General features: G+C 45.9%; 2 protein-coding genes across 2 annotated transcripts; both read left to right on the top strand.

The window, feature by feature from the left end:
* The first annotated feature begins 3,493 nt into the window (after window positions 1–3,493).
* On the top strand, window positions 3,494–4,522 carry LOC120373431 (olfactory receptor 52R1-like). The gene has a single exon (XM_039491834.1). It carries the CDS (start codon window positions 3,494–3,496, stop codon window positions 4,520–4,522), a length of 1,029 nt encoding a protein of 342 aa, XP_039347768.1.
* A 9,191-nt stretch (window positions 4,523–13,713) lies between these two features.
* On the top strand, window positions 13,714–21,382 carry LOC120373403 (olfactory receptor 52R1-like). Its single transcript, XM_039491806.1, has 3 exons — window positions 13,714–14,445; window positions 14,662–14,867; window positions 21,016–21,382. Exons 1-3 carry the CDS (start codon window positions 13,714–13,716, stop codon window positions 21,380–21,382), a joined length of 1,305 nt encoding a protein of 434 aa, XP_039347740.1.
* Window positions 21,383–21,758: the final 376 nt, after the last annotated feature.

Here is a 21,758-nt window from a genome sequence, read left to right as displayed (position 1 = left end):
AAAGTACACTATCTCTGTATTACCAGGATGAACAAATACAGGGTCTAACTAATAAACCTGGAGAGGCTTCCCCCCCCTTCTCAGAATAATCAAAGTAACAGCAAACAGAAATAAAGATATTTCTTCAGCAAACACACAATTGCAAATGTAGAAATCAATTATAAGACTAATCTGCCTTCTAATATTCACTATACTGAATAGAAGAAAATACTTCAGAAAACCTTGGAGAACTTGAATAATATGTCTGGCCTCTCTTAAATCCAAAGAGAGAACGGCAATTCAAACAAAGGACACAGACGAAGCCTTCCCTCCCCAGAGATTTGAAATTATCTTGTCCCTTGATTGGTCCTTTGGTCAGGTGAACAGAGACTGGGAATGGTTGGGTCATTACACTAATTGAATCTATTTCCCTATGTTAAGTTCTCCTCACACCTTCTATGGGCCATCTTAATTATCACTTCAAAAAGTTTTTTTTCCTCCTGCTGATGATAGCTCATCTCAATTGATTAGACTTTTCCTGTTGTTATGCATACTTCCACCTTTTCATGTTCTCTGTATGTATAAATATCTCCTGTCTGTGTGTTCCATTCTATGCATCCGAAGAAGTGAGCTGTAGCTCACGAAAGCTCATGCTAAAATAAATTTGTTAGTCTTTAAGGTGCCACAAGTACTCCTGTTCTTTTCATCAGGTTACTGAGCTTGTTAACCCTTTACAGGTAAAAGAGACTTTAACCCTTAACTATCTGTTTATGACACCTTCCTTAGAGGTTTTTAAGCTCAGGCTTGACAAAGCCCTGGCTGGGATGATTTAGTTGGGGTTGGTCCTGCTTTGAGCTGGGGGTTGGACTAGATACCTCCTGAGGTCCCTTCCAACCCTGAGATTCTATGATTCTATGATCACTGATGAAAATATTGAATAGCATCAAACCTAGAACTAATCCTTGCAGATCCCAACTAGAAACAGCCCCGTCCACTGACCATGGCCCATTAACAATTGCTTTCTTAAATATAGCAGCAAAGGGTCCTGTGGCACCTTATAGACTAACAGACGTATTGGAGCATGAGATTTCGTGGGAGAATACCCATAGGACTCTTTGCTGCTTTTACAGATCTAGACTAACACGGCTACCCCTCTGATACTTGTTTCTTAGATATGTCAGTTAGTCAGTTTTTAGTCCATTTTATGTGTGTTGTACTGATATTGTATAGTTTATATTTTTATCTGAATGTTTTCTCCTACTAAATCAAATGCTTACAAAAGAGAGGGCATAGGGATAGCTCAGTGGTTTGAACATTGGCCTGCTAAACCCAGGGTTGTGAGTTCAATCCTTGAGGAGGCCATCTGAGGCAAAAATTGGTCCTGCTAGTGAAGGCAGGGGGCTGGACTCAATGACCTTTCAAGGTCCCTTCCCACTCTAGGAGATTGGTATCACTATATATGAATCAAAATCTATTGCATCTCCATGGTTCCCTTGTTCAGACAAACATGTATTGTCATTAAAGGCTGTAATCAATTTTATTTGACAAGATCTGTTTTCCATAAACCATGTTATTGACTGGCATTAATTATATTCCTAGACTTTTTTTTAAACTAATCCCATTCCAGCTTTTCCATTGTTTCCTAATTTGTAAAATCTATTTTTAAATTTTCCCTTTTTTAAAAATACTTTTTTTTTTTTGGTTCACCTATTGCCTGATTGTGTACTTCTGGTTCCAATGAGATGTGGTCAGTTCGTAACTTTGGTGTTCATAACTCTAAGGTTCTCCTGTTGATGCTATTTAACGTCCTCCTTGACTGCTAATGGGCTAGAAAGTATTGCATCATCACATGTGATATGAGTACCTGATATTGCTTCTTTCGGAATGCAGAACAAAACTATTTCTTGAACCTTTTCTGTCCAAATGCAGCAAAAAAATGTTTCTAGAAGACATCTACCTTTTCTGTGGCATTAGCAAGTTTCCTTTCTCCCTCTAGGAATTGGCCTACACTTTTTCTACGATTTTCTTCTTAATATATATCTTTAACATCCCTTATCAATTTTCATTTCTTCCAATTTGTATGCTGGCTATAAACTTTACCTTTTCCCCATTTGTTATATATTGCCTCCCTGCCCGCCCGCCCCCCCCCCCCAATTGCTGTCTTTCCTTTGCCACTGAATCGTGTTTTAAGCAAAAACTGTCCACTTTCTTGACTGTGGAATGATGGCTTTTTGGCTATCTAATACATTATTCTTAAAGAACTCCCAGTTTTCCTTCTCATTTTTCTCTCCAAATTTTTCCTCCCAATCACTTTTTCTGGTAGTTTGCCTCAGTTTTGGGGAATTAGCCCATCTGAAGCACTAAGGAACTACAGATGCTTCTGGTCAGGAACTGTTCTCTGTCGATTTGAATGGAATCACTTCCAGGCTTTAGTTTGCTCTCCTCTTTTATATGCCACCTGTGACAGTTGTAGCTGTCATGCAGCTGTTACAAAAGGCACTATAGACAGCTGCAATCCACAGGGCCCTGGGCTGGAACCCGGAGTAGAGGGTGGGCCCGAGTTCCTCCCAACTCCTGATCAGACACAGCAGAAGTTGACCCAGACTGTGGGGAAGATCACTGAGGTGAGCAAATCTGACAATAAGCGCAGGACCCACCAAGGTAGAGGAGGAACTTTGTCACACACCCTATTTTTTGTTTTATTGTTATTGTTATATTTTTCTTTTCTCTAAACTAAACAGTCCCAGTCTTTTCAGTCTGTCCACATACAGCAGCCTCCTCCATTTTCACAGACTGCTTCAGAAACCCCCTTTCTATTGGTGAAATCCTTTCTAAAGACTGGATGGCCAAAACTGAGTGCATGTCCAGAGCAGGTTCTTTTCCATCCCATTCTTAAGGCATTCTAACATTCTCACTTTTTTGCGACTGCTGTGAAAGAGCAGGTGTTTCCACGGAGCTGCTAACAATGACACCCAGGTCTTTTCCCTGAGGTGTGTTCTAGTTGAGATGTTTCTCACTGGCACATGTCTGGGAAAGGCTTACATTTTTTCCACTCAGATGTTGAACGACTGGGTTAATGGAGAACTCCCTAAAGCATGCATTCTCAAACCTGGGTAACAATGAGGGATAACCAGTATCCACGCTTGTGCTTCCCACTGGTGCCTGTTAAGGTTTCCCAAACAAGACATTTAGGAATTATTGTTATGGTGAGCACCATGCAATATGGAATTGGCATTAGTAGAGTCAGTTGTTCATAATTCATTTATCTGAATAATGAAAATGACATTTTTTGGTGTGAGAAGAGCGACCAATCTGCTTCACCCATGAGAACATTCTCCAGCAGTGCATGTACTGGCTCATATTAATATTGTCTCTCCATCCAGGAATTTGTACTGCGACCATCACCCTAGACCTTGGGCACATATAGGAAGTCAGCAGAACATATAGTACATACATATAATACGTACAGGAGATACCATTCTGCCTCAGAGTTGGACACCTTCTCCCCTACTCCATGTCAGATTCCAACACAACCGACTTCACCAACCCCTCCACCTTCATCCTGCTGGGCATTCCTGGCCTGGAGACAGCCCATGTCTGGATCTCCATCCCTTTCTGCACCATGTACGCCATAGCCATCCTGGGGAACTTCACTATCCTGTTCATCGTGAAGAGGGAGCCGAGCCTCCATGAGCCCATGTACTATTTCCTCTGCATGTTGGCCATCACTGACCTGGTCCTGTCCACGGCCACCCTACCCAAAACACTGAGCATATTCTGGTTCAATTCCAGGGAGATCAATTTCAGTGCCTGCCTCACCCAGATGTACTTCGTTGCCTGCTTCTTAGTGATGGACTCTGGGATCTTTGTGGCGATGGCTTTTGATCGTTATGTGGCCATCTGTGACCCCCTGAGACATTCCACCACCCTGACTAACCCTTTGGTGGCCAAGATCGGCCTTGCCGTGGTGCTGCGTGGTAGCATGTTCATACTGCCCTATCCTTTCCTGGCGAGGCAGTGGCCATACTGCAGAACAAACATCATCCACAACTCATACTGTGAACACATGGCTGTGTTGAAGCTGGCCTGTGCTGACATCCATGTCAGTAGTTACTATGGCCTCTTTCTGTCCTTCTTGGTCACTGGTCTGGATGTTTCTTATATCTCCGTGTCCTATATCCAGATCCTCAGGGCCATCTTCAGCCTTCCCACAAAGGAAGCCCAGCTCAAGACCTTTGGGACCTGCATCTCCCACCTCTGTGTTATCTTAGCCTTTTATATCCCAGCTCTCTTCTCCTTCCTCACACACCTGTTTGGCCACAATGTGCCCCTGCATTTCCACGTTCTCACTGCCAACATGTACCTCCTGGTGCCCCCCATGCTGAACCCCATCATCTACGGAGTGAGGACCAGACAGATCCGGGACAGGGTCCTCCAGCTTGTTACTCATAAAGGGATGAAAGTTTTCTCCTGGTGCCCTGGCTCTCAGACCGAGCTCCATGCAGAGCAGGTTGGTGACATTGGGCTGATCCCTCTTCCCTGATTCACTGTCTGGAGAGTGAAAGTGACATTAAGCCCTTTCCTGACCTTATTGTGCTGTGTCTGTGTACCAAACTGGGAAATCGATCTATGTACAATTCATTAACTCATATGGATGCCACCTTTCCAATTTCTGTTAACTGGACCTCTGAGATGCTGCCCACTCCTTCCTCCAATGCCCACCCCTGCTGCACATCTCACCTTGAGACTCCACCCACTTCTGCGCCCTTTCCTGCAAGGTCACACTCCTGTTGATCACTCCTCTCTTGCCTTCCTCCGTCACTCTCTAGAACATCTCCAGCTTCCTCTCCACTCCAGCTGTGCCACCTCTGCTTCGGGGCTGGCAAAGTTGCTGCTGCAGCCTGACAAACAGTCTGCCTGCTGGTAGGAAGCATCACCCGATGAGTAGGGATGGCACAAGTTAATGACCTGTCATCTCCCCCCGCCCTGCAGTAACTGGACACTGCCAGTTTCCATTTTTGACCTCACTTTCTGGTCGAAAACTGGTTACCTGAGAACCCTAAATGGCACATAGGCACATAAGCCAAAAACTGGACAGTCTGGGTAAAACCCAGATGAGTGGAAACCCTATAAACTCATGTTTGCTTGTACGAAACATCTCTATCCTTATGTCTTTGGGATTTTCCCGTACTCTTCACTCACATGCCACAGAGGCAGGGAATAGCGTGCAGGTATCATATTGTGTTTACCTGGATCTGAGTATCTCTTGTGCTGTCTAAAGTAGATGAATTGTTTTAGCAACCCCTTTGCAAGGCCTGGGTCTGTTTGCTTTAACAATCTTGTGACCCAATAGAGAGAAATTGGAAAGAGAGTGCACCCAAAGGGGAGTTCTGGGAAGGGTGGGCTGAAGCAATTGGAGAATCTGGGGAGCCAGGCCAAAACTACCCTCCGGGCCTTGGCACACAGCTCTCCGTTCCCAGAGGGAGGTGCTAGAACAGAAGCTACACCCTGAGATTGGGCCTAATAACCCAACGTCAGAAGCAGGGCCTGAATGGTGCTGAGACACAAAAGCACATGGGACCTGTGTGTGGGACCCAAACACAGCTGCCCGGTGGGTGTCCAACCGTGACAGGAAACCTGGAGTTGCTACATGGATGCTGCATGGTAGCTAGGGGACTGTGAGTGGAAGGCAAGTGCAGCTGGGCAGGGAGGTGTCCACAAGATGATCTCTTCACCCAAACCTGGCTTTCCTGCCCTCTGTGTTTCCCTGAGTGCACTTGTTCCAGGAGTGACCCAGGCAGGCTTCCCTGAAGGAAATGTTTCCTAAACAAGCATCACTGGTTTGGGGTCAGGGAGAAGGTTTGACTCTCTCTTGGAACGTGCTCTCCCTAACAGAAAAGGCAGTGCGTCACTGTGTTGCGAGACACCCCTGATGCTTTATGAAAATATGCTTTTAAATATGAATATGACATAACTGGAATATGCTTTATGCAAAATTCCTCTTGTAAGATATCATTGGAAAAGTTATAATCTACTGAATGTGTTCATCCTATTTATGTGCATGTATCATGAATGTGAAGCATATGAGGGCCATTCATGGTAATTCAGGAACTTGATGACTCTTAAGCAAGAAACAATTGGCTGTGAATGGATTTGTTTTCCTGTAGGTCTGTGGGATGCCTGTGCAAAAGCAGGGGTGCTGTGAAGGCCTGCGTCTGTGTCACCTGATACCGGAATCCATCATGGAGGGGCCGCAGCTCCTCTCCCCTGCTGGGCACTAGGCACTAGGGGCACTAGGCACTACGTAGCGCACATCAATGCACCGCATTGGGGACCACTGACTTAAACTGACCGGCTTGAAACCCTGCTATACCGCGACCCCGCATTTATTGCAATGGAATTTTTTGGACCCCAAACATTGCGTTATAGTGGGGTTTCACTGTATTTGTTCACAAGGCGGGGGGGGGGGAGTTTAAACAAAGAGACACACAATTCCAGGCTTTTGCCAAATCTATATAAGTGTGTGAAGCAAGACAAGAAGGGACGATACCCCATCTTACCACCCAAGATGTCTGCTGGATCTAACAGAGACTGAGCAGGAGGAAGGATTTGGCTTGGACTAGAAATGAGTCTAATCTGTAAAAGAAGCTTATTGGAACATCTTTGAGAATGAGATATAACATGCAACAAGTTTCATAGTGTATTAAGCTTAGCTTTGCATGTTTGTTTTATTTTGCTTAGTAACTTACTTTGTTCTGTCTGTTACCTCTTATGATCACTTAAATCCGACCCTTTGTACTTCATAAAATCACTTTTGTGTATTAATAAACCCAGTGTAAGTAATTGTTATCTAGGGGTGGAGGGCAAATACTCTGTATCTCTCTCTCTCTTTACTTCAAGAAAGAGGGCGAACAATATGAACTTATACTGTGTAAAATTTTAGGGTGTAAGGCTGATTTGTCTGGGGGTCAGGGCCCATTGGGGCTGTGCAGTTGGGAGCCTTTCCAGAGCTGAGCTAAGCTCAGTGTCTGTGTTCTGCAGAGGGGTGTGGCCCAGTCAGTGTGTCTGGCCTGGAGGAGGCCTGGAGTCTCTGGCTCAGCAAGACAGAGGCAAGGGGTGCCCAGGCTGGCAGAAGGGTCAGGCTCATTGGTATCTCAGCACATCAAGTGACTTTCCCACAGAGCTCCCAATGAGGGAACCGGTCACACCCTGTTCTAGTGGGTTTCATCCCATCTCTCTCTTTCTCTCCCCCAGGCCATACAAAACTGTTCATCTCTCCCTTTCCTTTGTAATTCACTATGTGAATTATACATAGAATAAATTTTCCTGAAATCATAGAATATCAGGGTTGGAAGGGACTTCAGGAGGTCATCTAGTCCAATCCCCTGCTCAAAGCAGGACCAAACCCAACTAAATCATCCCAGCCAGGGCTTTGTCAAGCTGGGCCTTAAAAACCTCTAAGGAAGGAGATTCCACCACCTCCCTAGGGAACCCATTCCAGTGCTTCACCCTCCTAGTGAAAAAGTTTTTCCTAATATCCACCCTAGCCCTCCCCCACTGCAATTTGAGACCATTGTTCCTTGTTCTGTCATCTGGTACCACTGAGAACAGACGAGCTCCATCCTATGTGGAACCCCCTTTCGGGTAGTTGAAGGCTGTTATCAAATCCCCCTTCACTCTTCTCTTCTGCAGACTAAATAACCCCAGTTCCCTCAGCCTCTCCTCGTAAGTCATGTGCCCCAGCCCCATAGTAATTTTAATGTCAGTGCCAAGGAGTTCCACAGGCCAAATATGGATTATGAAAACAATTTTCTTTTCTCAGTGTTATATGTTCAGATTTTCAATGTAATTGAATATTCCCTTGTTCATGCGTTGTAAGACAGAGTAAATATTAATGTTGATCTTTATCTTTTCTTTATCAATAAGTTCATAGGGTTCAACGTCAGAAGGCACCGTTAGATCATCCAGTAGGACCTCCTATATAACACAAGTCATGAAAAGGATCTTCCACAACCTCCCAAGGAATCTGTTTCACTGTCCTGTTGTTACAGTTAGGAACTTTTTTTCTGAGATTTCATCTAAATCTGCTCTGCTGTAGTTTAAACCCATTGACTCTTGTCCCACCCGCTGCGGTGAGACAGACCAACTTTTCTCCATCTTTTTTATGGCAGCCTTTCAAGTAGTTGAAGACCGCTGTCATGTCCCCGCTCAATCTCTTCTTTTCCTTTACACAGCACACAGTCAACCTGTGGAATTCCTTGCCTGAGGGGGTTGTGAAGGCTAGGACTATAACAGGGTTTAAAAGAGAACTGGATAAACTCATGGAGGTTAAGTCCATAAATGGCTATTAGCCAGGATGGGTAAGGAATGGTGTCCCTAGCCTCTGTTCATCAGAGGATGGAGATGGATGGCAGGAGAGAGATCACTTGATCATTGCCTGTTAGGCTCACTCCCTCTGGGGTACCTGGCATTGGCTACTCTTGGCAGACAGGATACTGGGCTTGATGGACCTTTGGTCTGACCCAGTACGGCTTTCTTATGTTCCAAATTGAATTCCATCCCTTGGATCCTCTTTGTCTGTCGCCTCTGGATCCCTTCCAGTTTCTCTACATCCTTCCTATACACTGGTGACCCAAACTGGACAGAATGCTCCAGCTGAGGCCTAACCAGCGCTGAGTAGAGGAATACTATTACATCCGGAGACTTGCATGCTATGCCTTTGTTAATGCAACCCACAACTGCATTTTCTTCCTTTGCAATAGCAAAAAAGTCCACACCCCAGAGAGATGTCACTCTATCAACCAAGTAGACAGCATGAGGTGAATGGAAGAATTCTTCCATTAACCTACTTACCACCTCTTGGGGAGGTGGCTACCTATGCAGATGGGAGATCCCCTGCCATCGGTGTGAGTCGTGTCTACAATGAAGCAGTACGGCAGCACCGCTGTTGTGTTTTAAGTGTAGACAAGCCCTCAAGCAGATCTTCCAGAAAAACATCCAGTCTGCATCTGCAGCCATGGGGAGTTGGTGAATCCACCACTTCCCTTCGCAGTTTGTTCCAATGGTTAATCACCCTCAGTGCTAAACATCTGGTCCTTATTTCCAGCTAGAATTTGTCTGGCTTCAGTTTCCAGCCATTGGGTCTTGCTCTGCCTTTCTTCACTTTACTAATGGTTTTCATGCCATGAAAGTCTCCACTTGATTGTCTTTTGATAAGTTAAATATCTGATGCCCTTTTAGTCTCTCACTGTCGGGCATTTTCTCCAGTCTACAATCAGTTTTGTGGCTCTTTTCTGCACCCTCTCCAATTTCTCAACAGCCTTTTTGAAATGTGGACCCCAGAACTGGTCGCAGTCGGTTTTACCAATGCCAGGTGCAGAGGCAAAATCCTTCCCCTACTCCAACTCACCAACCCCCTGTTTATGCATCCAAGGGTCACATCAGCTCTTTTGGCCACAGCATCGCATTAGGAAATCACAATGAGTTGGTTTCCACAGTGACCACTAAATCCTTTTCAGGGTCCCTATGTTCCATAATACAGTGCCCTAGTCTGAGGGTTGGGCCTGCATTGCCTGTTCCAAGAGAATAACTTTTCATGTTTGTTTGCATGGGCCCAGCTCACCAAACACTCCAGATCAATCGGTGTGCCTGCCATGGCCTCCTCATTGTAACCACTCTACTAACCTTTGGGTCATTTTCAAATTTTATCTGCAGTGTTCTATTTCCTTCCAGATCATTGATGGAACTATTCAATAGCATCGAGCCTAGAACTGATCCCTGCAAAACCCTGCTAGAAACACCTCCATTCACTGACAATGGCCCTTGACAACTGCTTTCTGAGATCTGTCAGTTAGCCAGTTTTTAATCCACTTCACATGTGCTCTACTAGTATTATAGACTGTTCATTTATTATCTGAATGTTTTCCACTACTAAATTAAATGTCTCAGAGAAACTGAAGTTTATTGCATCTGCACAGTACCCTTGATCATCCAAATGTTCACTCGCATTAAAGGATTAAATCAGTTTTGTTTTATTTGACAAAACCTGTTTTCCATAAACCATGTTGTTGACTGGCATTAATTATATTCCTAGATTTTTTTTAACTAATCCCATACCAGCTTTTCCATTGTTTTGCAACTATGTCAAATCTTTTTTTTTTTATTTTCCTTTATTTTTTAAATACTTTTCACTTAACACAGAGCTGTCCTGGATTTACCCCACTATTTTCTTTTGGCTCCGCTGCTGACAGGATGTGTACTTCTACTTTTGAATGAGATGTGTGGTTGATCGGTCACTTAGCAATTCTGGTATTTGTAACTCTAAGGTTCTACTGTAGATGCTGTTTAACATTCTCCTTGCAGCTAATGTACTGGAGACTATTCCATCACCTTATGTGATAGGAGCACCTCATACTGCTTCTTTCCAAATGCAGAACAAAACTATTTCTTCAATACATCCATATTTTCTGCAACCTTAGCAATTTTCCTTTCTTCCTCTAGGAATTGGCCTAAATCTTTTTTAGGATTTTTTTTGTTCTTAATATATTTAATAACCTTCTTTTTCTTATCCTTTGCCACACAAAGCATGGAGTTTTCCCAGATGTCTTTAACATCCTTTATCAATTTTCATAACTTCCAATTGTATTGCTTGCTATCTATTTTCCCTTCTTTCCGATTTGCATATATCGCTTTTCCCCACATAATTGCTGCCTTGACTGTGGAATCATGATTTTTTTTTAGCTACCCAATAAACTAGTGATTCTCATACTTTTTAGTGGTGACCCCTTTCAGATAACAAGCCTCTGAATTAATTAAACAAGCCCAATCAATTAAAATGCTTTTAAATATATTTAACACCATTATAAATGCTGGAGGCAAAGCGGGGTTTGAGGTGGAGGCTGATAAATTGCAACCCTCCATGTAAGAACCTTGCATTGCCCAGAGGGGTCCCGATCTCCAGTTTGAGAACCCCTGAAATAAACTCTTCTTAAAGAACTCCCAAGTTTCATTCTCATTTTCCTGTCTTATCAAGAAAACTGATTGGGAGGAAAATATTTTCTTCAGCTTTGGGGAATAAGCCCTTTTGAAGCACTAAGTATCTATAGGTATTAATAGTTGGGAACTGTTCTCTGTGGTGAAGCACTGGAATGGGTTACCTAGGGTGGTGGTGGAATCTCCTTCCTTAGAGGTTTTTAAGCTCAGGCTTGACAAAGCCCTGGCTAGGATGATTTAGTTGGGGATTGGTTCTGCTTTGAGCAGGGAGTTGGACTAGATGACCTCCTGAGGTCCCTTCCAAACCAGATATTCTATGATTCTATGATTCTATAAAGAATAGAACTGATTACATTCAATTGGATCCAACCTAAACCTCCCACACTGCAGCTTGAGACCATGGTTTCTTGTTCTGTCATCTGCCACCACTGAGAACAGTCTAGATCCATCCTCTTTGGAACCCCCTTTCAGGTAGTTGAAAGCAGTTATCAAATCCCCCCTCATTCTTCTCTTCTGCAGACTAAACAATCCCACTTCCCTCAGCCTCTCCTCATAAGTCATGTGCTTCAGCCTCCTAATCATTTTTGTTGCCCTCTGCTGCACTCTTCCCAATTTTTACACATCCTTCTTGTAATGTGGGGCCCAAAACTGGACACAGTACTCCAGATGAGGCTTCGCCAATGTCGAATAGAGGGGAATGATCACGTCCCTTGATCTGCTGGCATTGCTGCTACTTATGCAGCCCAAAATGCCATTAGCCTTCTTGGCAACAAGGGCACACTGTTGACTCATATCCAGATTCTCATCCACCGTAAACAATAGGTCCTTTTCTGCAGAACTGCTTCCTAGCCATTCGGTCCCTAGTCTGTAGCAGTGCATGGGATTCTTTTGTCCTAAGTGCAGGACTCTGCAACTTGCCCTGGTTGAACCTCATCAGGTTTCTTTTGGCCCAATCCTCTAATTTGTCTAGGTCCCTCTGTCTCCTATCCCTACCCTCCAGCGTATCTACCACTCCTCCCAGTTTAGTGTCATCTGCAAACTTGCTAAGGGTGCAGTCCACACCATCCTCCAGATCATTAATGAAGATATTGAACAAAACCGGCCCCAGGACCGACCCTTGGGGCACTCCACTTGAAACCGGCTGCCAACTAGACATGGAGCCATTGATCACTACCCGTTGAGCCTGATGATCTAGCCAGCTTTCTATCCACCTTATGGTCTATTCATCCAGCCCATACTTCTTTAACTTGCCACAAGAATACTGTGGGAGACCGTAACAAAAGCTTTGCTAAAGTCAAGGAATAACACATCCACTGCTTTCCCCTCATCCACAGAGCCAGTTATCTCCTCATAGAAGGCAATTAGGTTAGTCAGGGGGCCTGCTCCATGATTTTTCCAGGGACTGAGCTGAGGCAGACTGGCCTGTAGTTCCCTGGATCCTCCTTCTTCCCTTTTTTAAAGATGGGCACTACATTAGTTTTTTTCCAGTCATCTGGGACCTCCCCTGATAGCCATAAGTTTTCAAAGATAATGGCCAATGGCTCTGCAATCACATCTGCCAACTCCTTTAGCACCCTCGGATGCAGCGCATCCGGCCCCATGGACTTGTGCTCATCCAGCTTTTCTAAATAGTCCTGAACCACTTCTTTCTCCATAGAGGGCTGGTCACCTCCTCCCCATGCTGTGCTGCCCAGTGCAGCAGTCTTGTTGCTGACCTTGTTCGTGAAGACGGAGACAAAAAAGCATTGAGTACATGAACTTTTCCCACATCCTCTGTCACTAGGTTGCCTCCCTCATTCAGTAAGGGGCCCACACTTTCCTTGACTTTCTTCTTGTTGCTAACATAGCCAAAGAAGCCCTTCTTGTTACTCTTAACATCTCCGGCTAGCTGCAACTCCAAGTATGATTTGGCCTTCCTGATTTCACTCCTCTATCATCTGTCCCCTTCTTTGTCTCTTCTCTAAATGAAAGAGACCCAGACTTTTCAGTTTTTCCGCATATGGCAGCCTTCCTGATTCACAGATCCTATCTCGGGAATCCCTTTTATAATGCTATACCCTTTTTAGAGACTGGATGATCAAAACTGAGCACATACCCATTTCTTAGGTATCGAAACATTGTCTTTGATTTGGCCACTACTGAGAATGAGCAGGTGTTTTGTTGACCTGCTATCAATGACTCCCAAATCTTTTCCCGAGGTGTGTTCTGGTTGGGATGTTTCTCCCTGGTACATATCTTGGCAAAGTTTTGTTTGTTTGTTTGTTTGTTTGTTTGTTTTAAATTCTCAGATTTTGAGCAATCGGGTGAATGGGGAACTCCCTACAGCATGGACTCTCTAGCCTGGTTTTCATTGCATTGAGAAACAATGATGGATAAACAGCATTCACACTCGCGTTTCCTGCTGGTGCCTAGCAAGGTTTCCCACACCACGACATGTAGAATTATTGACTCGTGGAGCACCATCAAATATGGAATTGGCATTAGTAGGGCCAGCTGTTCATAATTCATTTATCTGAATAACGAAAAATTTTCAGTGTGTGAAGAGCGACCGATCTGCTTCACCCATGAGAACAGCCTCCAGTAGTGCATGTAGTGTCTCATATTAACATTGTCTCTCCATCCAGGCATTTGTCTTGTGACCATCACCCTAGACCCTGGGCACATACAGGAAGTCAGGAGAACATACGGTACATCCAGGAGACACCGTTCTGCCTCAGAGTTGAACACCTTCTCCCCTACTCCATGTCAGATTCCAACAAAACTGACTTCACCAACCCCTCCACCTTCATCCTGCTGGGCATTCCTGGCATGGAGATGGCCCATGTCTGGATCTCCATCCCCTTCTCTGCCATGTACGCCATAATCACCTTGGGGAACTTCACCATCCTGTTCATCATAAAGATGGAGCTGAGCCTCCATGGGCCCATGTACTATTTTCTCTGCATGCTGGCCGGCAGTGACCTAGTCGTATCTACGTCCATTGTGCCCAAAATGCTGAGCATCTTCTGGTTCAATTCCAGGGAGATCGATTTCAGTGCCTGCCTCACCCAGATGTACTTCATTCATTGCGCCTCAGCGATGGAGTCTGGGATTTGCGTGGCCATGGCTTTGGATCACTATGTGGCCATCTGTCATCCCCTGAGACATTCCACCATCCTGACAAACCCCATGGTGGCCAAAATTGGCCTGGCTGTGGTGCTGTGCAGTGGTTTGCTTGCATTGCCCTTGCCCTTCCTGATAAGGCAGTGGCCATATTGCAGAACCATCATTCCTGAGCCGTTTTGCTTACACGTAGCCATGGTGAAGCTGGCCTGTGCCAATACCAGCGTCAGTAGTTACTACGGCCTCTTTGTGCTATTCTGTGTGATGGGTCTGGATGTGATTCTTATTGCTGTGTCCTATATCCAGATCCTCAGGGCCATCTTCAGCCTCCCCACAAAGGACGTCCGGCTCAAGACTTTGGGGACCTGCAGCTCCCACCTCTGTAAAAAGAACAGGCGTCCTTGTGGCACCTTAGAGACTAACAAATTTATTTCGGCAAGAGCTTTCATGAGCTACTGCTCACTTGCATCCGAAGAAGTGAGCTGTAGCTCACGAAAGCTCATGCTGAAATAAATTTGTTAGTCTCTAAGGTGCACAAGTACTCCTGTTTTTTTTGAGGATACAGACTAACAGGGCTGCTACTCTGAATCCCACCTCTGTGTCATCTTAGCCTTTTACATCCCAGGTCTCTTCTCCTCTCTCATGTACTGGTTTGGGCAGAATGTGGCCGTACATTTCCACGTTTTCATTGCCAACATGTTCCTCTTGCTGCCGCCCATGCTGCACCCCATCATCTACGGGGTGATGACCAGGCAGATCTGGGACAGCCTGCTCCGGCTCTTTACTCATAAAGGGCCCTAAAGTTTTCTCCTGGTGCTCTGGCTCTCAGACCGAGCTCCGTGCAGAGCTGGCTGGTGACACGGTGCTGGGCCCCCTTCCCTGAGTCACTCACTGGGCAGCCAGAGAGACATTAGACCTTCCCTGACCTTACTGTGCTGTGTCAGTGTGAGAAACTGGAGAATCAGTCTGTGTACAACTCATTAACTCATTGGGTTGCACCTTTCTAACTGCTGGTAACTGGACCCCGTGACTTCACCCTCTGCCCCACATTCCTTTAAGACCCGGACCTCTGCCCCACATATTTCCCCTAGGCCCCTTCCCACGCCCCACCTAGTCCATCGAGACCCAGCAGCCCCCTTCTCCATTTCTTCCACCGTTGCCCTGCCCTTGTCCCTGGCTTCTCTACACCTCTGCCCCCATCACTCGCTGGATCTTCTCCACCTCCATCTCTGCCACAGCTGGGCTTCCTCTTCTCTGGGACTGGTTGGAGCTGCTGAAGCCTGACAAGGGCCCTGCCTGTTGGTATGATGTGGCCCCGGCTGAGCAGGGGCAGACGTGGGTTAATGACCCAATGCCTCCCCCCTGCCCGGCAGGAACCAGACACAGCCAGATCCCTTTCTTGGCTGCACTTTCTAGTTCAAAACCAGGCACCTGAGAACCCTGCATGGCACCCAGACACAGAAGATGAAAAACAGAGTGTCGGGGTAAAACTTAGATATGTGGAAACCCCATTAACTCATCTTTGTTATAGAAACCGTATGTATCCCCTATGTCTTTGGGCTTTTCCTTTACTCTGCTCTCAGCCACCTTGTATGAAGGGGGTGAAGGCTGAGGCAGAGGCATCTCTCCATAATATTAAAGACTCTTAGCCTTGGTCTGCACTGGCGGGGAATTGATCTAAGTTACGCAAATTCAGCTACATGAATAACGTAGCTGAAGTTGACTTACTTTAACCTACTCACCGCGGTGCCTTCACTGCGGTGAGTCAACTGCTGCTGTTCCCCGTTGACAATGCCTGCATCTCTCGTGCCAGTGGAGTATAGGAGTCAAGGAGAGAGCACTTCGGGGTCGATTTAGCATGTCTAGACTAGACGCAATAAATCGACTCCCTGCTGGACAATTGCTGCCCGCTGATCCGGCGGGTAGTATAGACATACCCTTAACCCCAGCGAGAGTTAAGGAACTGGGGGAACTGGGATTGTTTAGTCTGCAGAAGAGAAGAATGAGGGGGGATTTGATAGCTGCTTTCAACTACCTGAAAGGGGGTTCCAAAGAGGATGGATCTAGACTGTTCTCAGTGGTAGAAGATGACAGAACAAGGAGTAATGGTCTCAAGTTGCAGAGGTGGAGGTTTAGGTTGGATATTAGGAAAAACTTTTTCACTAGTAGGGTGGTGAAGAACTGGAATGGGTTCCCTAGGGAGGTGGTGGAATCTCCTTCCTTAGAGGTTTTTAAGGTCAGGCTTGACAAAGCCCTGGCTGGGATGATTTAGTTGGGTTTGGTCCTGCTTTGAGCAGGGGGTTGGACTAGATACCTCCTGAGGTCCCTTCCAACCCTGAGATTCTATGATTCTATGAGAGCTCGCCCAGTAGAAGGAGGGAGTAACTGAATTCTAGATAAAAGCAGTTTTCTCCAGCTTCTCTGCACAGGGGCGGGCGTGGAAGGACTGGAACCTCCCCAGAAGAGAGAACAGAGAGAGGAAGTGTTGTTCCAGCCCTTCAAAAACACAGAGACTGGATGAGCCAGAAGAAGCTGGGGTAGGAGAGAGGCACCAGGGCAGCAGAGGAGACTGTTTGGTTGCAGGGCTCTGGCTGCAGCAGAGACGGGTTCCAGCTAGAGGAGAAGCCAGGAGTTCCAGGCCCCTGAACGCCCTGGAGAGCTCCAACAAATCCCAAAGATGCTCCAGGATGATGTGGACAGAGTAATACACATTGGAAAACATCATCCCAACCAGACATATAAAGTGATGGGGTCTAAATTGTAGCTAATAATTTTAGTTCATTATTCATTTATTTTGTGATGTTATGATTAATCAATATGTTATAGTATATTGTCACTGTATGTTAATGAGGGTTAATTTGTAGAATTATAGAAGTGTGGGACTGATCAGTATTTAGAGGAACCAAGTATGTTATTGTCATGGAGTTTGGGGAAGACAAGGCCCTGCACCTCCAGCTTCCTGCGATTCACCAGGACTCTCAGCCAGCCAGTAAAGCAGCAGGTTTATTAGCTGACAGGAACACAGTGCAAGACAGGTCTTGCCGGTACAGACAACAGGACCCCTCAGTCAGGTCCATCTTTGGACACCCCTCCATTTTCCCAGCCAGCTCCAAACTGAAACGCTACAGCCCCTCTTCTCCCTTTGTCTCTTTCCCGGGCCAGGAGTCACCTGATCCCTTTGTTCTCCCACACATTCAGCTGGCACCTTGGAGGGGAGGGGCCCAGGCCATCAGCTGCCAGCAGAACGGGTGTCAGCCATTCTGTGTGCAGACACCATCACACTGGTCCCCTAGGGCTCTGCAACAATCACACACTCTAGACACTCAAGAAATGCATAGGGGAAACTGAGGGACCCACACAGCACTTAGAAAAAACATTAAGAACAGTCCCACTTCATCACAGTTGTAATATATTTTCACTGTATGTTAATTAGGTTTAAATTGTGGAATTATAGACGTGTGGGACTGATCCATATTTAGAGGAACCAAGTACTAGACGTGAGTAAGAGAAGCTGGAATGCAAGAACCTGTAGGCTGAGGCCTGGGAGACTTTAGTTTAGCTATTGTAGGCTTTGGGGACGAGAAATGATGGCATAAGTGATTGGAAAATAACCCGATGCCCTAAGATTATGGGAAAAGAGGCACTAAGTGATAATATTGCACAAAATTACCCAGATGTTTAATATTAGATCATAACAATACCGTTAAAGCACGCCTGTCTCAGACGTGTCTTAATCACAGGATACAGGTTGTGCTTCAACGGTAAAGAGAATAAAGGGAACTTACCCAACCTATAGAAGATTGGGGTCCCTTAAGTTTCCAGAGGACACAGACCAATAAGAGAAAAGAGGGTGGACACTTTTAGGGACATGCGCAGAATGTAGGTATAGACAGAATCCCAGTATAAAAAGGGGATGCCCAGAGTGGGAAATTCAGCCCCTATGGAATACTCCAGCAGGAACCACCCGTCTACTGATGATTGAGCTCCAAGAGACCCATCAGACCCTAACACTATTGTTAAGGATGGGAATAGAACTAGAGTTGTAACTGGTGAAGAGGTGTGTATAGAATTGCTATAGGCTTGGGTAATTGTAACGTTAATAAAACTTATCGAGTAGATTAGGCCTTGTACGGATGAATGAATGTGTGGTCACTACCTTTGGTCTTTACGTGTTCCTAGAGACTCTAAATTTGAAGCAAGCAGCAGAGGTGACTTTCACGCTGTTAAGATTGAAACTGTAGCCACCAGAGCCGAAGCCACCGTGGTGTAACACCACATTACAAAATTTACTTTAAATAAAATAAAAGGCTAAAAAATCAATGTTCCATCTTATTTTTTCCCATCCATTTGCAGAATGAATTTTGTTCTTTGCGCCAATATCAAGGAAATGTGCGGATGTGCACCACCAGTAGAAACAAAAAACTAATATCTATATATCTATATCTATCTATATTTATATATACTATCATCAGGCTAATTACTCCAGCCAGGACAGGTTAGGTATTTTAAACTTACTCACTACTCAAAGAATTAAATTTAAGCGTAAGAGATAGAAGTTGGAAATGCACAGACCAGTTAAAACCCTAAAATAACAGCACTTGGGAAAAATAAAATTACAGAGTGTAGATGTGCACTGCAGGGAGTATGAAGTAAGAACCACAACAACACAAGTAGGTATTGGGAAATGACTGTGAAAGAGAGAGAATGTGTGTGCATGTGAGACCGAGACTCTGTGTGTGTGTGTGTGTGTGTGAGAGAGAGAGAGAGAGAGAGAGAGAGACACATACACAGACTGTGTGTGTGAGACTGACGCAGTGGGTGTGTGCTGGCTGGTGGGGAGGGTACTAGGGACCATGCTCTGTCTCTTTAAGCACTGCGGCACCCACCTGTCTGACGGCTTCTTCAGACCACAGCAGCTGCCAGAACCTCCATTCCCCTCCTGAGCCCTGCTCTCCTGCCCCACTCTGTGGAGATGGGGTACATGGATGGGGGAAGGTGGGGGAGGGGGACACACCCCCCCACACACAGCAAGCAGGAGGGTCCCAGGAGCAGCTGGCCAAGGGCTTCAAGGCAGAGGGCAGGAGCAGGATGGCAGCAGATCCGCGGGGGGAGGGGCCGTGAAACACAAGTTGCCAGAAGTTTACAGCTCTACTAACGAAATGCCCGGCACTTGATTGACTCTTGGGCAGCCACATAGCTTAGAGGGAACACTGGGACTCTGAATTAGCTGTTACCACTCAAGAAGGAGATCTTGGATCATTATGGAGAGTTCTGCAGCGGCCGTCAGAGAAGCAAACAGAATGTCGGGCATCGTTCAGAAAGGGACACAACAGAACCTCAGCGTTATGAACACCAGAGTTACGAGTCACCAGCCAGCCACACACCTCATTAGGAATGGGAAATACACAATCACGCAGCAGCAGAGACCAAAAAACAAAACAAAAAAACGAAAAGCAAAACAGTACAGAGCTCTGTTCAGTGCAAACTACAAATAAGTAAATAAATAAATAAAGGGGAAGCCAGAGGCTAAGCGACCAGGGAATTGCAAACAGGGGAGTTTGAGAGGGGGAGAAGGAGACTCCCCTGCTGAATGAACAAGGTGTCTGGACTAACCTTGGGGTGAGAGTGTCTGTGTTTTTCTTGCTCTTTCAGGTTATTTCAGTCACTGGGGCAGTTGGGTTTGTGTGTCTAGAACTGTTTGACCCTTTGTTCCCTTGATCATTTTTCATCAGCTGCCATCAGATTTGTGATCACCCTCCCCCTGTGTGAGTAAGAAGGGGTGTGAGATTGCACTCCGTATGCTTTATGGAAATATGCTTATGAATATGACATGACTGGAGTGTGCTTTATGCAACTGGTCTCATAACATGTCATTAGAAAGCTTGTAATCTACTCTGTGTGTTCATCCCATTCATTTTCAGGTATTACTTCTATGTCTGGAGTTAGGAGAATAAGAGATAAACTTGTATTCCTGATGTAAACATATTAAGTGGAAGCCATTAAGGGTGCTTCAGAATCAATGCACCGTGAATGGGTTTATTTACTTGCAAGCCTTCCTGTGTACCTGTGGGCCAGCCCATGGGTAATGGAGAATGGGGTCTCACAGGGACATGTGACCATGTCACCTGACACTGAAATCCATCTAAAACCTTGTACTTTCCATTTAGAAGGAGAGATTTGGGCCAAGCACAGACAAAAGATCCCTACCTTGTGCCACAGCTATAAAAGGAGCAGGACAAAGGGGGTGGCAGTCATGCAGGAACCCCTGCTTACTGCCTGAGATGTCTGCTGGAACTAACAAGGGCTTTACCAGGGGACACGACTGGGCCCAGACTAGGAAGGAGACTAGTTTGTAAAAGACGCTTATTGGAACATCTCTGAGGGTGAGATATTACCTGTAATCGGTTTCTTTGTGCATTGTGACTTACTTTGTTCTGTCTGTTATTACTTGAAACCACTTAAATCCTACTTTTTATCCTTAATAAAATCACTTTTGTTCATTAATAAACCCAGAGTAAGTGATTAATGCCTGGGGGGTGGGGGGCAAACAGCCATGCATATCTCTCTATCAGTGATATAGAGGGTGGACATTATATGAATTTACCCTGTATAAGGTGGTATCCCAGCACATCAAGTGACAGTCTCAAGGGGGTTTCTGGGACCGAACCCGTCATAAGGGGGCAGGGCTGACCAAGGAGAGAAGGCCTTAAAGCCAGAGGCTAAGCAACCAAGGAGAGCTAGTGAACAGGGGACTGCAAACAGCAGAGTTTATAAGAGGGAGTCCTGCGATAGTCACTATGATTAGGAAGGACCATGGACGCCTCTACTCAGATCCTGGTATGGCTTTGCAGAGACTGTGGCATGCATTTCCCACTCCCAGAAAACCAGGATGGGGGTGGGGGGCCTCCAGTGTGAGAGGTGCCTGCTGGTGGAATCTCTCAGGAAGCAGGTGGCAGAGCTCCAGGAGGTGTCTAGGCTGAGGAGCATCCATGCCAATGAGGAATTCCTTGAGAGTATTGATGTGGAGATGTCCAAGGCAGGGGAAGCTATCCAGCTACAGAGAACTGCTGGCACATCACTGGGGGAGGAGGATATGGCTCTGTCAGAGGGAGAACTCTGGCAGCTGGTTACTTCAGGCAGCAAACAGTGCTGCACCCCTACACCCAACCCATCCACTGTGGTGATGGAGAACCGTTACGCTGCCCTGGCAACGAGAAATGAAGAATCACCCCCTAAGGTACGGGAGGAGAAGCCATGTACCCCCAAGGCTGGGAGGTCTTCAGCCACCATTTCCCAGGAGGAAACATAGGGTAGTGGTGGTTGGAGATACTCTTCTGAGGGGGACAAAGGCACCCATCTGTGGCCCTGACATGGCATCCTGGGATGTATACTCCCTGCCAGGGGCCTGTATCAGAGATGTTATGGAGGGATTGTCAAGGATCATCCAGTCCTCTGACTACTACCCGCTGCTACTCATCTATGTGGGGACTGCTGCGAGGAATGACTCTCAGCAGATCAGAAGTGACTCCCAAGGTTCTGGGAATAAAGGTGAAGGAATTCAGAGTGCACATGGTGTTCTCTTCAATCCTTCCAGTCAAAGGTAGCGGCCCACGCAGAGACAGATGCATGCTGGGGGTGAATGCCTGGCTTCAAAGATGGTGTCACCAAGAGGATTTTGGCTTTCT

This window comes from Mauremys reevesii, linkage group 1, assembly GCF_016161935.1.
Source record: "Mauremys reevesii isolate NIE-2019 linkage group 1, ASM1616193v1, whole genome shotgun sequence".
Classification (NCBI taxonomy): domain Eukaryota; kingdom Metazoa; phylum Chordata; order Testudines; family Geoemydidae; genus Mauremys; species Mauremys reevesii.
Note: the sequence above shows the minus strand (reverse complement) of the source record. Positions and strands in the feature narration are given on the sequence as shown.